The sequence below is a fragment of the Zonotrichia albicollis genome, chromosome 7 (genome assembly GCF_047830755.1).
Source record: "Zonotrichia albicollis isolate bZonAlb1 chromosome 7, bZonAlb1.hap1, whole genome shotgun sequence".
In the NCBI taxonomy this organism is placed as follows: Eukaryota; Metazoa; Chordata; class Aves; order Passeriformes; family Passerellidae; genus Zonotrichia; species Zonotrichia albicollis.
Genome location: NC_133825.1, coordinates 48,581,594 through 48,598,258, shown reverse-complemented (window position 1 = coordinate 48,598,258; position 16,665 = coordinate 48,581,594). Strand labels below are relative to the sequence as shown.

The 16,665-nt window shown below is 41.8% G+C and overlaps 1 protein-coding gene and 1 long non-coding RNA gene across 2 annotated transcripts in view; one reads left to right on the top strand and one right to left on the bottom strand.

The window, feature by feature from the left end:
* The window catches only part of LOC141729719 (uncharacterized), a 31,736-nt gene that overhangs the window by 469 nt on the left and 14,602 nt on the right, over window positions 1-16,665 (bottom strand). The window lies entirely within an intron of this gene.
* CLRN3 (clarin 3) lies at window positions 1,711-15,521 on the top strand. Its single transcript, XM_005490874.2, has 3 exons — window positions 1,711-2,036; window positions 9,760-9,939; window positions 12,585-15,521. Exons 1-3 carry the CDS (start codon window positions 1,808-1,810, stop codon window positions 12,857-12,859), a joined length of 684 nt encoding a protein of 227 aa, XP_005490931.2. The 5' UTR covers window positions 1,711-1,807; the 3' UTR covers window positions 12,860-15,521.

The window sequence follows — 16,665 nt, the reverse complement described above, 5'->3', positions numbered from 1 at the left end:
ATCAGCTCTTAAATGTTGAATTTTTAAAGCCATGTTTTATAGGGACAGGTGGCACTGCTGATGGCAGGAGGGCAGGTTTCAGCTCAGTTTATTAGAAAACATCCTTGGATTATAAAGTCTTGGACTATGTCCTGTGGAGAAAAGAACTGTTGGAATAATGAACCTGGAGAGGTGGATCAGCCAAACAGAGCTCCCCATATTTCTGTGGTTAAAGTTTAACTGGCTACTGAACAAAAAGTGAGGCAGGTTTCTTATTATTTTATACAGGGTAAAAAATTTCCCTTTATTCCTCAGGGCTTCAATCAAATCCTGACTGATTTCCACTGTGTTAATGAAACATTTTGATTATTTAGGAATAAAACTCAATTTAAAAAAATTATATTTATATATTCCTATAAATAATAACCTCAGAGATATCATCAAAGTCTCAAGTAGTTTGAAAAGTAAAATAAAAATCCCAAGACTATAGAAATAAAATCCATGGATCTCAAATCTAATTACTTAGATTATTAATTACTAATTGCTTAAAAGTTTGGGATAAAAAAATTCATAAAACCAGAAAAATCTCAGTTCAATAACGTTGCATTGCAGAATTAATATTTTCCCAGGTATTTACTCCTCCTGAGAAATTCTTGGCGATTCAAATCCATAAAAAATTCAGGAATCTCTCTGGCATCACAGGATACAGCAGAGAAGCTTCTGGACAAGAACTCCAGAGATTGTGCCCTAAAAGTTAATTCAAAAAGCTCTGGATGATTCAGGGGCAGGGCTTCAGTATAAAGTGGGATAATGACATTATAATTAATAGAAATAAAAGCTAATGGAATCTCTGTTACTCTACACTGACAATAAATTATTAATTTATGTTCCAGGATTCAGGCCAAGATGATGGGGACTGAGTTTATCTGAAATTCTTGAAATTTGGCTCCAATCTTTTCATTCAGCAATAAAGGTTCTGTTTGAAATTGTGTTCTCTGATCACTGTTTAGGTAATTTTTGGGGGGCCAAAAAAATAATATATTCCCTTGGTTTCTAGTCCAGAATAGATTTTTTTCCAGGATTTCCCCCTGTACTTATCCATTGCTTCCCTGAAATGAAGCCCTGCTCCAGGTATTTGTTTCCTCCCTGACAAAAAGCAAAAGGCAAGGAGCTATTCTGTGAAAATATGTGGAATTTAATCAGGAATTAGAGGAATTTCTTAGAAAATAACCTCCTGACAGTACACAGAACCTCCTCACCCCACCAAAAGCCAAGACCAACACCATGTTTTCTGAAATTTAAAGAATTTGAGAGGTTTCCCAAAGGGATGGTGGGGTAGCTGCTTGGGCAGTTTGGAGGGAGAAGGAACATATTACAGCCATGTTTTATCACATGGCCATGTTTTACCACATTTTACAGCTTTATCATAACATATTAGAGAGAGATCAGCTAGAGATGGGCAGATTGCAGGCTGGCTGTCAGGATTTGAAGAGGAAGAAGAGGAGTCCAGGAGGAGCTGGGAAGGTGCCAGAGCCGGGCTCTGGATGGGCCCAGGGCTGCGATCTGGGAAGCGCCGCCTAGGCCAGGACCATAAATCACCCATGGACAATTCCAGCGGCCTTTGCCAGGCTGCTTTGGCTGTCACCATGGCAACACCTTTTCCCCAGGGCAAAGTTCAATTATTTTACATTTTTATTGCCACTTCTGTTTGCTTAAAGTTTACCAGAGCGACTTTGTGCTCGGACAGCGCCGAGGAGGAATCACCCTCATGGTACACGGGACTGAAGGGAACCAAATCCTCTGAACTGGGGGGAAAATCTGGGCAAAGATGCCATCCAGGAAGAAAACCTCGATGTTTGCCTCTGCCTTTTGTGCCTGTGTGAGCTCCTTCGTGGTGATCTGTGTGGTGCTGGGCACGCAGCACTGGGTGAGCAGCGAGGTTCGCTTCTCGGGCCCCAGCACCACCGCCACCATCAGCCTCACCTACGGCCTCTTCAGTGGCACCTGTGAGCAGTTCGTGGATGCAGGACTGCAGGTGTCCAAAGCCACCTTCCAAGGTAAGTGCTGGCACGGCTGGAAGTGGATCAGAGCATCCCACACTGGTCTGGGTTTGGAGGGAGCTTAAATCCCATCCATTCCCACCCTTTCCCACACCTTCCACTGTCCCGGTGTGCTCCAGCCTGGCCTTGGGCACTGCCAGGGATCCAGGGGCAGCCACAGCTTCTCTGGGCACCCTGTGCCAGTCCTTATGTCGAGTTTAAATCCATATCTCACATTTCAAAATTATTTAAACTATTTTAAGATGCATATGTCCATCAGGGGCATGAGTAAGATCTTAGCTCGGGTTGGATACAGGGAAGGAATTGGACTGGCCTTGGACACTTCCAAGGATCCAGGGGCAGCCACAGCTACTCTGGGCACCCTGTGCCAGTCCTTGCATCTAATTTAAATCCATGTCTCATATTTCAAAATTACTTAAACTATTTTAAGATGGATAGGTCCGTCAGCAGCACAAATAAGATCTCAGGTTTGGGTTGGATTCAGGAAAGGAATTGGACTGGCCTTGGACACTTCCAGGGATGCAGGAGCAGCCACAGCCTTCCTTGGAAACCCATCCCAGGGCATCAGCATTCTCACAGGATGGTGATGGTGGAATCAGGATGGAATCAGGATGGTGGAAGGCAGGAATTCCTTCCCAGTATCCAAACCCAAGCCCAACATCTTCTTACTCATACCATTGACAGACACATCCCTCTTATCTCACATTTGAAGTGAGAACAAGAATTTACCTGGTATAAAATAAGGCCCCCAAAGCTCCACAGAAATTCAACAATAACACCTTTACACCTGTGATCTTGGCCTGCACCTTGGAACAAGGGATAAACCACAAAATGGGGCTTTCTGTCAAACTGACTTTGATTTTTGGAAGTTCAGTGAGGAACAGAAAAGCAACACTCATCACTTAATTAAGGGATTTACAAAACTAATTCACCTTCCCATTTCATGATGTTAATTTATTGTTGTGACTTTAAACATTTTGCTGCCTGCTACTGAATCAGCACTGTTTTGATAAAGGTTTGAAAGCTGCTGCAGGAAAAAGAACAAAACACACAAAACAACACCCAAGGGGAGATAAACTTGAAAGCTGCTGCAAGGATCAAGGGTTTGCACTTATTTTATCTGCCTTGCTGCCTCATCAAGTTCAGAGCAATAATGATGGTGACACACAGGAAAGGGAGAAAAACCACTCAAAAGAAAGCTGCCAAAAATATGAGCAGGTCAAGTAATTTAAAATATGAGATGTGGATTTAAATTAGATATAAGGGCTGGCACAGGGTGCCCAGAGCAGCTGGGGCTGCCCCTGGATCCCTGGCAGTGCCCAAGGCCAGGCTGGACATTGGGACAATGGGAGGTGTCCCTGCCATGGCTGGGGTAGAACTGGGTGGGATTTGAGGTCCCTTCCAACCCAAACCAATCTGTGATTTTAAGATTCTTGAAGAAATAATTTCATTTTTTGGTAGGCTATTGTCAGATGACCCAGCACAGCAGATCTAAACCTCCAGCCTAATAAATTAGGCTCTTTCCCAGCCTAATTTATTTCTGAAATTGCAGCAGCAGAAACACCTGAATTCCCACGGTGGGAGAGCTGTGTTGCACAAACCAGTCCCCATGTTGGACTGGATTCCATTTCATTCCTGTTCCCATGAAACCCTGAGCACAGCAGCACTCCCAGCACGAGGTGGAGCATGGGTTGGCATTGTTACATAACAAGTACAAAATCCCAAATCATTCCATCTTATTTTATTACAGCCACGGCAGAATTACGAAAGTGATTTTTTAGAAGGGTAAATAATAATAAAGAAATAAAATCATTTCTATGTGGTTGTAGTTGGCTGAAGCCCCAATCCTCGAGCCATGTGGGCAGCTGATTTCGATGTGGCTCTGTGGGAAAGGTGGATTCCTGCCCTGGGGAGCCGATGGCAGAGGAGGTTCCAGGCTGGCTGCAGTCCAGGCTCTGTGCCCTGCCTGTGTCTGAGGCAGCTCCCACAGCCCAGTGCCAGGGCCTGGGTGTAGCCACCAGATCGATTTTAATTAGAATTAATGAAATGAACTCACAACGCTCTGGTATCAGTGAAGGGTTTCAGTTTCTGCATGGTCTGCATTGGTGGTGTTGGGTTTTCCCTCACAAGATTTGAGGTTTTGTGCTTATCATTTATCAGATGCTGAGAGAACATTTACAAAAAGTGATCTCAACTCTCCCCATCAGTTATTTAGGGATGAACAAAATCAGTGAGCTGCTGGATTTGTGAGTTTCCTTCCCCAGCTGCTGAAGGAAAGCGATGCTTTATCAATAATCTAAATTTGGGTTTTCCCACATCCCCCACTGGTTCTGTCAGGCAGGTATCCAGAATGAGAAGAACTGACTTGAAATTAATTCTTAGGCTATGGAATAAGCATGATTGTCATGTTTTATATTATTTGCTAAAGAAATACTTCCCTGGGAGGGTGCTGGGCTGGCACAGGTGCCCAGATTTGCTGTGGCTGCCCCTGGATCCCTGGAATGCCCAAGGCCAGGCTGGGCATTGGGGCTGGAGCACCTGGGACAGTGGGAGGTGTCCCTGCCCATGGCTGGGGTTGGATTTCAAGTCCCTTCCCACCCAAACCAATCTGTTCATTCATTCTATTCCATTTATGATTGGAATAGGAAAAATACTTCCTAGAATTCCACATGTTCTCTCTTCAAATTCATTTATATTCCTGTCCTCCTAAGGCAGGACATGCATTTCCTTTGCTGATATCCTTAAATAAATGAGTTTCCAGTGCTATGGAGGAACAAAGTGCTGAGCTTTCTCCATTCCAACATTTCAGGCATCAACAAGAGGAGCTCTAAACATCCCTTAAAATCACAGCATGATTTAAGAGCAGCTGTGCCCTGCCTGGGGGCTCTGCTGTGCACCCCACGTGCGTTTCTCAAATGGCATTGTCATGTTTGGGTGTGGGAAAAGAAGGACAATCTTTTGAAAGGAAGAAAAGAAGGGTAAATCCACGACAAGAACTTGGGGGGTTATTTTCAGCAATAGCCCAAGTTGACTTTTATCAGTGGTTGGTCAAAAGCAGATCATCAACACCCTTTACAAAAAAAAAAAAATCAGAAAATCAGAGGCAGAACAGCAAAAACTGACACAGACCAAGGATTTCTGTGGCTGCAAACACATCTCAAACAACAGAGATCCACTAAAGCCTCTAAGATATCTCAGGGTGTCTTTTCTCCATACTCTAAAAGATGCCACAGCTTTAAAATTATGATTTTTGCTGTTAAAATGTTTTAATTTATGCCTGAATAGAGAAATTGAGGGGCCAAGTGCAGTTTATTGAAGAAATTGAGGGGCCAAGTGCAGTTTATTGAAGGGTGAGGGGCAAAAACCACTCCCGGCATTTCAAGACATGGCAAATACAGCCTTTGCAATATTTTAATTTAAATAAAACGTGGCTTTGAAGCTGCTTCAGGGTGTGGAGTGTTTAAAACTGCCCCTTGAGGTGGAGGTGGAGAGAAGAGCAGGCAGGCAGGCTTTCCCCTTTTGCAATTTCTGTAACAAAACAAAAAAAAAACCCAAAAAAACAAAACCAAAACACAAACAAACAAAACCCTTATTTCTCTAGAAACCACAACATTCCAAGAAATTTCCAAGCATAAAGATGAAGGACAAAGGAATGCCATTTCTGGCAGTGCCCAGCCAGGGTGGCTCTTTCCCAGCTTTAACAGAGCAATAAATCACTGCAGCCATTGAGGCTCTGGGGATGGCAGAATGCAAAAGTTATTTAATAACCAGGCTCCTCAGAGCCTTCCTGAGCTGTTCCAGTGATTTGTCTTACAGAGGAACCAGCTGGGAGTAAAATGTCACTCAGAGGAGGTTTGGGCACGGCTTTGGCTGGTCCAAGTCAAACAGGGAGAGGCTGAGCCAGGCTCAGCCAGATCCACGCCCAGGGAATGCCAGGATTTATCCAACTGCTGGCAGCCAGCAAGGCCAGCAACACCCAAGGAAGGTTTTCCAAATTTACCTCAGCACACAGGAATCATTTCACTTTCTAACTTAAATATACTCTAAAATACACGACAAAACTTAAATATCCTCTAAAATACACGAGAAAAGCTTGGAAATGGCTGGGATCCATTGTGTTCTCATCAGTTTCCAGGGATCTCCTGCAAAGTGGGGAAGCTCTGTTGAACTCTCTCCTCAGGAGTTTGTGTTTGTTTGGGCTTTTCTCAGTGATTAATCCCTGATGTGTCATGGGTGATGGCAGAGCTGTAAAAGCTGCTGGGAAGGCTGACTAAGCTCAGTGAAAGTCTGGAAAAATCCTACCCAAACATGTAAGAATAAAGGATGAAAACTAGGAGAAGATACAGGAAATTAAGGAGATACCTAACCAAACCCTATTTTCATTCCAGAATTGTTGTTTCACACAGATCCAGAGATTATCCAGCTGCAGGTTACCACTCAAAATATTTGAGTTTGATCCCACTCAAATAGATCAGCTGCAGGAGATTCCTTCTGTTTGCACAGACTGCTTTATTTAGGGATTTCAAAAAGAACCAGCTGCCATGAAAAGAGCATTTTCTTTCAAGCCCTCAGCCTTGTGCTGTTGCAAACACGGCTACAACAGCTGGAGGCTGCCAAAATGCCACCCCCTACACTGCAGCTCAGTGTCAGACACAAACAAGATCAATTAGGGGTGCAGGAGGTGTAGCCAGGCAGTTCTGGAGAAGTTCTGAGAGATAAAATTAAGTGAGGCTGCCAGAGGGAAATTACACAAGCCTGGCTGGTTTGGCTCCAGACTTATTTCTTCTGCAAGAAATAGATCACAGGTGATGGCCAGGCTGCTTCAGCCCGAGTGCAGGGTACAACCTGCTCACTTCCATTCCACTGAGTGATATCCCCTGCTTCCCTTTCTTCCAGGAAAATTGCTTAAATTTACAGCTGATTTCCATAACACAGCCTCACCTGCCAGTGCCTCCAGCAGAAATTAACTTGTACGGCAGTATTGGATAAAATGTGAGAGGAATCTCCTTTTCATTCCTTGCCAACAGCTCTTTTTATTATGTTTATTCCTCTTTATGGGGTTTTTACTATTTTTTTTTTCTGCTGTGATTCCTCCCAGTTATGCACTGCCTGAATATTTTGCAATAAAGGCTCTGTTCAAGAACAGCACAGAAGGGGAATTTTCCTACTGAAGTCTGTCTCTCACAACATCTATTTTTTGAACAGAGCTCCAAAACATTGTCACTGTATTTTTTACAATATAAAGCACATTATAGCTGCCTTTTCAATATTTAAATTTTGAGGAGGGAAATAATTCACCTCAAAAAATAACAATTTGAGGGTATTGGATTTGGGTTGAGTGTCTTGTTACCAGCAATTTATTGAGGAACTGGAGGGATTTAGGCAAAAATTGGTGACAGCTCTGAAGGGTTTGGCCACAAGAGCCATGGACCTGCAGCAGGGAATGATCTGGGAACAAGCTGGGGAACAGGAGAGGGAGCAGGATCTGGGATCAGGGCTCAGCCCTGTGGGAACCAAACTCTCCACAAATCCCATCCTGTCCTGGTGGAAAACAGCAGGAGCTGCTCCTTTGTTTGAAAAGAAAGGAGCCAGGCCTGCCTGCACCAAGATTTTCCTGCAGGGCACGGAGACAGATGCAGTCAGGAGATGAGCTCAACCATCCTCATCTGCCCATGGATGACCCCGCTCAGATTTATTTGTCCTGCAAATGCACCTGACCCATCCAGGCAGCATCTTCAGTGGGCTTTGGGAAGGTTTTCCCTGTCACTTTTATTGCATTTATAGCAGCATGAATGCTGCTATTTTTAAAGGAAACACAACTGGAGCAGACTTTAAACTGGAGCAGAGTTTTAAAAATGCATTTGTGGAGGTGACCAGACACTGGCAGAGGAACACCCAGATTTCTGATCCAGTTCAGGCAGAAAATTCCTGTCTGGCCTCGTCCACAGGAAATTTTTATATAAGTATTAAAGAACAGAAGTTTACTGCCCAGCTAACTGCAGGATTAGCAGGCAAGAATTTATTTCAGCCTAGGTACCTTCACCCCATGTGGGATTTGGGTTCATTGCTGTGTCCAAATCTCCTGCACTTTTTCCATCCCAATCCCTTCAGATCACCCAAACCTCTGCTCTTCAGCTTTCAATTACAGCCCTGGCAGGACATCACAAGGTTTTCCAAACCCACCAGACTGGGCAGGGCAGGTTATCAGAGAACCATGGAATATTAATGTTGGAAAAGTTCTCCAGGATAACTGAATCCGACCTTCCACCACGTCCCCAAGTGCCACAGCCACGCGCCTTCGGCACATTTCCAGGGATGGTGACTCCCTGTTCCAGTGCTTCCCCACCCTTTTTCTGGGAGCAAACTTTCCCAAATCTCCAATCTAACCCCCTCTGGCACAAGCTGGGGCTCTCTCCTTGGTGCCTTTTTCGGGCTCACTTTAGAACAGAGGCCAGACAGGATTAAGGAAATAAAAGTGGGTATATTTAATATTTAATGAAGGGCCTTCAGGTACATTTCAGGGCAAAGCCTCCCCAAGGGGCGACACCCAAAATGGACCAATGTCATGAATTTTTCATATTTTTATAAGTTTGGTCCATTTACATATCAGGGGTTAATCCTCCAATTACAGCTTCAGGTAATGTAGTCATTTACTCCAGTTTACTCCTCTCCAATCATTTTATTTCTGTTTTTTGGACCCTGAGGCTGTAGGTGATGCCAGGAGAGGCTGCCTAGAACAGAAGCTGGGCAGAGTTAAGGAATAAAGCAGGGATTTATTCAAAGGCCTCACAGGACACACCTTGGGCAGTGCCCAGCCATGGCTCCACCCAAGATGGACAATGAGTCACAAGATTTCACACTTTGATCAGCTCTGCTCCATTTCTGTGCTGGGTTCAGTGTCCAATTCCAGCTCCAGGTTCTGCAGTCCCACCCTTGCAGGCTGCTCTCCTCCATCCCCTGCTCTTGGCACTTTTGGGGCTGAAGCTGCAGTGGTGTCCTGAGTTCTGGGGCTGGACAAGGATTGTTGTGTGTGCCTGAGCTGTGAGGAGCACTTACTTTATATGTGTTATAAAACTTCATACATACAAGACTATATAGTGTGTGTATATATATATATATATATATATATATATATACACACACACACATATATATATATTATATATATTATATACATATATATTATATATATACATATATATTATACACATCATATATATATACGATATATACGTATACTATGTATATATAATATACTGTATATAGTATATATGCTATATGCTATATAAAGTATCTATATATACACTATACATATATGTACCATATATCATATATATACTCTATAGTGTATATGTACTATATACACTATATATACTATATATAGTAAATAAAGTCTTACTACTGTAGTATATAGAAAATGGTATATATAGTCTTGCTACCATATATAGACTATATATAGTGTATAATATAACAAGTTCAGAGCTATACGCTAATGCAGTACAGAATCTGGAAAATATCAAAGCTAAAACTTAAGGCATCATTTGGTGCCCTTGAGTTTCAGGCTTAGAGGAATTGTTTTTTCTGACCAAGACATGAAGGCAGTTAACTACACTTTATTTGGAGTTTAGTTATACCCTAAGCTCTAGAGGATCTGAAGAACAGCAAAGCTGGAACCCCAAGGCATCACGCTCTCCTCTGTCGCTGCCCCTCTGTGTTGCAGTGTCAGAGGCCCTGAGCAGCAGCAGCAGCAGGGGCCTGGTCGTGGCCACCATCGTGATGCTGGTGCTGGCCCTGCTCAGCTCCCTGCTCAGCGCTGGCTTCACCTGCACCAACACTGTCAGCAACCCCTACCAGACATTCCTGGGACCCATCGGAGTCTACACCTGGAATTCCCTCTGTGGTGAGTGCCATTCTCATCCTTATATACATTATATATATATATATATATATTCCTTATCTATATCTATCTATGTCTATCCCTATCTACATATTCCTTATATATATATATTCCCTATATATATAATAATATATAATATATAATATATAATATATAATATATAATATATAATATATAATATATAATATATAATATATAATATAAAAATATAGAATATATTTTATAATTATACACTATATAATTATTATATAGTATGCAGTATATAGTATATTATATATTATTTATTATATTTATATTTTATATTTTATATATTACATTGTATCATCTATTATGTTACATATTACATATTGCAATATTACATATTATACTTCACATAGATAACACATTATATATATTATATAATATATATTTTATATAAATATAAAATATTTATAATATAGAAATATATATATATAAAACACACACACATATATAATATATTAGATATAACATATATAGATATTTATATAAAACCCCCACACACACATATATACACACATATACATATATACATATATACACATATACATATATATATATATATATATATATATATACACATATTCTGACATTAAGGAACATAGATCTGCACGAAGAAACACCTGGAAACACATTCTGCTTTCTGGATTTGGTTCTTGACTGTGCCTCCGGGCACACCTGAAAACCACCTTTTAAATATGATTAAAATACATGATATTGCAATCAAATAATATTTATATGATAGTGTTTAGAGGGAGGCAGCAGCAGTTTGGAGGAGTGAGCTGTGACAAAAATTATTTCCCTCTTTAAAAAATAAAATTCACAGGTGAAAATAAGTTTAAAGTTATTTAAACATATTAAAAAAGGGTGGATATGCTGAGTCCTTAGAGCTGTGAATCTGTCCAAGAAGTGGGATCCCCATTCCTGCTGGGATTGAGCCTGGCTGCCCCCAGCCCTCCCTGTGCTGCTCTGGCCACCACTCAGCTCTCACACTCAATTCCTCTCCAGAAGATTAGCTGCTCCTCTAATAATAGATTTGCACTTGAATCATTTCCTTCTAATACATCTGATTACAGAGTACCTCAGAACAGGAATTTTGGCCTTCAAAAGCTCTTCAGGTCCAGGGAAAATGTCCCCAGCAGCATCCCCCTGTCCTGGGGACAAAACCAGACCTTGGTGGCAATGGAACAGTGCAGATATCTCAATTACTACAAGTGGAGGTGTGAAAATCACCCATTTTTAACACAGATGCTGAAACAGCTGTGAAACACAGAAAAGTGAACAAAGCTTAATTAGACAATTATTCACCTCTGAGACAAGCAGATCACTGTCTCATCCCATGGGAATGCTTTTCCTGAGCCAGCCCCTGAACCTGCAGGCTCTGTCTGAAATGAAAGGACCACGGGCTGGCCAAAATGAAAATTTGGGGAAAAAAACAAATTCTGGTGTTGGCTGACAGCTGTGGTTTCTTTTAACAGCCCTGCAAGTGCTGTGACCTGGAAGGTTGTTTTGCTGTGGGTGCATTTTTATGGGAAATCACACATCATTTCATGTGGGAGGTCATCTTGGAGTGCCTAATTCTCCTGGCAGGGCTCTCCTGAATAAAAAATGAAGCTGTTTCAGTGTGAGCTGGGCAAGGATGAGGTGCCTGGAGAGCAGGGATGGAGCTGTTCCTCCAAAGTTCAGAGATTACAGCTCTGTTAGCACGAGGAAAGCAGAGATGCAGCACCAATATTTAGATAAATGTCAAAGCAGCTGAACTTTTACATTTGGGAAGCTGCAAGAAATAAACCCAGATCTAATAAGACATCACATTTTGACTTCTCCCAGGCTCATCCAATAATTCAAGTTGGAAAGAACAGGAGGTCTCCAAGTCTAAGTTCTTGGGCCAAGCCTGAGCACAGACCGGGATGCTCAGGGCTTTATCCAGCTGTGATATTGATCCAGCTGTGACATTTTATCCAGCTGTTTTGATTTTATCCAACTGTGAGACTGCCCATCCAAGAATTTGGGCTCATATCAAACAGACATTTACAAATCACCAAGGGGGTGAATACACAATAATCATCAGCACTAAATTAAATGAAAAACCTTGAATTAAATGGACTTTTCTAAGAATAATCAGCGAGAATCCAATAATTTTAGATATATCACTGCCTATACCAAAACACCTGTCAGATACTATTGGGTGGGGCAAAAATTCTTTAAATGCCCCCATGGAATGGCTAATATTAGATAAATTGATTAAAATCCCTGGATTAGGGCAAGGATTAAAGCAGATTATAGGTATGATATGATATGATATGATATGATATGATATGATACGATACGATATGATACTATATGATATTATATGATATGATACAATATGATAGGATACATTATTAGATATATGATTAATGTAATATAATATAATGTGATATAATATAATATAATATAATATAATATAATATAATATAATATAATATAATGTGATATAATATAATATAATGTGATATAATATAATATAATATAATATAATATAATATAATATAATATAATATAATATAATATAATATAATATAATATAATCTGAATGTCACTACACAAATAGCAGTTCCTCCTCTAAAATTTGCATTTCTGTTTTGCAGGAGTCCTCACCCTCATAGCCATGATCCTCTTCCCTGTGAACGTGGAAGGGAACAGCCTGTCTGAAGAGCTGGCCCACAGCTGTTCCAGCTCCCTGCAGGAACACCTTGGATCCAAACACAACTATGGATATTCCTACTGGATCATGCTGCTCATCCTTTTCCTGAACATTGCTTCTCTCACCATCATCTATTTCTACGACCACGCCAGATATTCAAAGAAGAAAGAGCAGGAAAGACCCATAGAGAATGAACCAAAGGATGTTATCCTGTTTTAAGGACACCTTGAAAAAGGGGGTGTGAAGGACTTTAATGTGGACAGCAAATTTCCATTTGCTCTGAATCGCGTGCACACTTCAATTCCCAGATTGTTTTGAGGACACAAAGGCCTGGTTTGGTTTTGTGCCTTTGAGCAGGAAGATCAAAGCTGTTGTTTTGTAAAGCCTGCAGACACCAGGATCCCTTGGGATGGGGAGAAGTCACTGAGGTGCTGCTGCTCCCTCTTCTCCTTGCCCTGCCCAGGGATCTCCTGCAGGTCTGGAGCCTCCTGGGCCTTGTGGCCAAAACCCACTGAGCACGGAGGTGGAGTCCCCATCCCTGGGGGATTTAGAGCCCTGTGGAGGTGGCACTTGGGGACACTGCTGGCCCTGGCAGTGCTGGGGAATGGCTGGACTTTTCATGGACTTTTCCATGGATTTTCCAACCTAAACGATTCAACAGTTCCATGAGAGCAGAGAAGCCCAGTGTCTGCAGGTTACTAACGCACAGAAACACCAGGGAAATCCTGCTTAGGCCCTGCCCAGAGCCAAGGGCAAGGCCTCACCTCGGGCAGGTGAGCCCTGCCCCTCTCCACATGTCCCCAGGTGATGATTCCAGGGGTGATTCCTGGCCAGGGCCATCTCCTTGCCCAGTCTGAGGAGTGTTTCATGTGCTCACAAAGTCACAGGGCTGCAGGACTGCCCAGGAGTGGGGAAATCACAGCTCCATTCCCTTCTCACTCCTCCCAGGGAATGGGCACTGGGACCTTGGGACAGATCCAAAGTGCAAAACCCAGCTCAGAGCACGTGTCCAGCACTTCTGCCCCTTTGTCCCTCACCTCTGCAGCCAGGAGAGACTTTTTTTATTCCTTTAAAAAGAAAAAAAGGCCTTTATTTCCTTTCCACTGTGGTTTTCAGTCATGCTCCACATCTGTCCTGTGATACAAGAGGTGCTCGTGGAGATAAAGCAGCACTTTGAAGAGGGGATGAGGAGGTACAAGAGGTGAATCCTCACTATTTATGTCACAAAAATAAAGTTTGGAGATGAAAGCAGCCAGCACTTTGTGCAGCTGAGCTCTTTCAAAGGAACCAAAGCAGAGGGATTTCCCATCCTCCCTCTGAGGGCAGAGAGGAATAAAATAAAAATAAAAGAGGATTTCTAAGACTTGAGGGGTGGCACAGGTCAATAAAATCAGGGCTGATCTTTGCCTGGAGATGCTGGGGAGGGCTGGAAATGTTATGGTGGAGCCAAACATTTGCCAGTTTTGCTTTGGCTGCAAAAATTGTCACAGTTTCAGAGTCCATCTGTCAGTGTTGGGCACAGCCAGCATCTGTCACACACCACAGCTCTGCTCAGGGGGGCTTGGTGGAGAGATGGAGTCAGAATAATTTTTAGTATAAAAATTATACTAAATTGTACAGTCTGATGGATGGAAAATTATTCTGAATCCTCCTCTCCTCCAGGAGGAGCCAGAATTCCAGCTCTGGAGAGCTCAGAGGGGTCTGATGGAGGGATGGAGTCAGGATAATCCAGGAGGAGCAGGAATTCCAGCAGGAGCTTCCCCTTGCCTGGGAGTTTGTGCTGCATCCAAACACGGGTTTGGTGTGGTATTTTCTGGGGTCCTCATGGCAGGAAGGAAATTATGAATCTGACTCCATGTTCTTAGAAGGCTAATTTATTATTTTATGTTACTGTATTATATTAAAGGATGCTATCCTAAACTGTACTAAAGAATACAGAAAGGATCCTTAGAGAAGGTTTAACAAGACACTAATTAAAAACTCGTGACCTCTTCCAGAGCCTCAACACAGCGTGACCATGATTGGTCATTAAGTTAAAACAATTCACATGAAACCAATCAAACATTCACCTGTTGGATAAGCAATCTCCAAACCCCATTCCAAAGCAGCCAAACACAGGAGAAGCAAATCAGATAATTATTGTTTTCCTTTTTCTCTGAGGCTTCTCAGCTTCCCAGGAGAAAAAGTCCTGGCAAAGGGATTTTTCAGAAAATGTGACAGTGACAGTTTGGGAAATCACAGAAATCCTGCTTTGGGTGCCTGCTGGGAGCACGTGGCTCTGTTGAAATCAGACCGGAGGTCTCTTGTTTGCCTGCAGACACAGAAAGTGGCTGTGTAACAAATCTCACCTGCTTTGATGTGAGTGCCAGATCAAAGCCACCCCAACACGACAAAAACCCGAATTAAACAGGAGTTCAGCTTCCAGCTGACTAACAAAGCTACCTCGGGATTCTTCCTCTGCATGTTTTATTTCAGTTTGAGGGCAGAAATTCCCTTCCCAGCATAAAGAGCTGCTCAGGGATGGAGCAGAGGGATGGGGCTGAGAGCACCTACATATCCCTGCCCCAACCCCATTGATTTGGGGTGATAAACCGCAGGGTACAATGTTTGCAGGCAGAATTTTCAATACAGAAAGTTTGCATTTTCAATTTGCTCCAAAAGCAGGCACCCAAGAGAAGCTCAAATTCAGAAGTTCTCTGTGAGCTGCTGGTAATTTCTCCTGAATTAGGGACCAACCAACCAACCAACCAACCACAGCAGGAGGGAACTCACAGAGCTGGCACCGACTTTTCAGCCTAAAATTCCCTCAAATGCTTCCTTAAAACTCTCTGCCAGTGCTGGGAAGTGGCAGCAGAGTACTGGGTGCAGAGGGGAGTTAGAAATGATAGAATTGATTATATATATACATATATTGTATATAATAAATATAATAATTATAATATATATAATATTATAATATATGTAATATATAATAAATCTATATACATATACTGTATATAATAATTTATAAAATAAATATAATTTATTTTATATTAATATATATTATATACATACATTTTACATAATATAATAAATAAAAAATATATAAAAAATAGAAAATATTTTTAAAATATATATTTAAGTATATATTTATATATATTTAATATATATTTAAATATATATATAAAATATATATTTAAAATATATAAAATATATAAAAATTATAGATATAAAACATATAAAATTTTATATATTTATATATATAATTTATTATAAATAAATAAATTTAAAAAAAAATAAAAATATATATATATATAAATTATAGCTGCCCAGAGCAGCTGTGGCTACCCTTGGATCCCTGGTGTTTACACACAAATTCACACCATATAAACCTTCTATTAAACTTTAAAAATTCTCTCCAAATCCACTTCCCACAGTGTCCCAGGCCAGCTTGGAGCACCCTGGGACAATGGGAGGTGTCCCTGCCCCTGGAATTGGCTGAGTTCAGGGCTCCATCCATCCCCAAACCACCCTGTGATTTATCTGATCCTGCTCCCAGGCTCTCCTGCCTTTCACCCCAGCCCAGCCTGCCCCAGGGCAGCCAGAGGAATTTTCCCTGAGCTCTGTGTAACAGAGATGATGAGCTGAGGCTGTGCCTGATGGAGAGCATTGATTGTCACTCCCCAGCAGGGAGTTGTGCAGTGCAGCAGCTCCTGGGGACAGGGATTGCTTTTATTGACTCAGCCTCTTTGCCTCTGGCTCACAGCAAAGCTGCTCTGCCTCTTTTCCCCTGTAATTGTGAATTAACCAGCTCTGCATGCTGCCCAGGAGCTGTGCCCACAGCAGGAATTTTTGGATTTGCCTGCCTGCAGCTTTGCAATGTTTATTATTAAATGTTTTCAGCTGACTGCTAATTTACCAGGCGTTGAGGATCCTCTGTGGTTTCAAGGAAAGCTGCCTTCATTCAGCATTTCTGCTGTGTGGTGTGACTTTTATCCAGTGTGAAACTTTGAGAGTGAACTATAAACCTCAAGTAGATCTGGTAT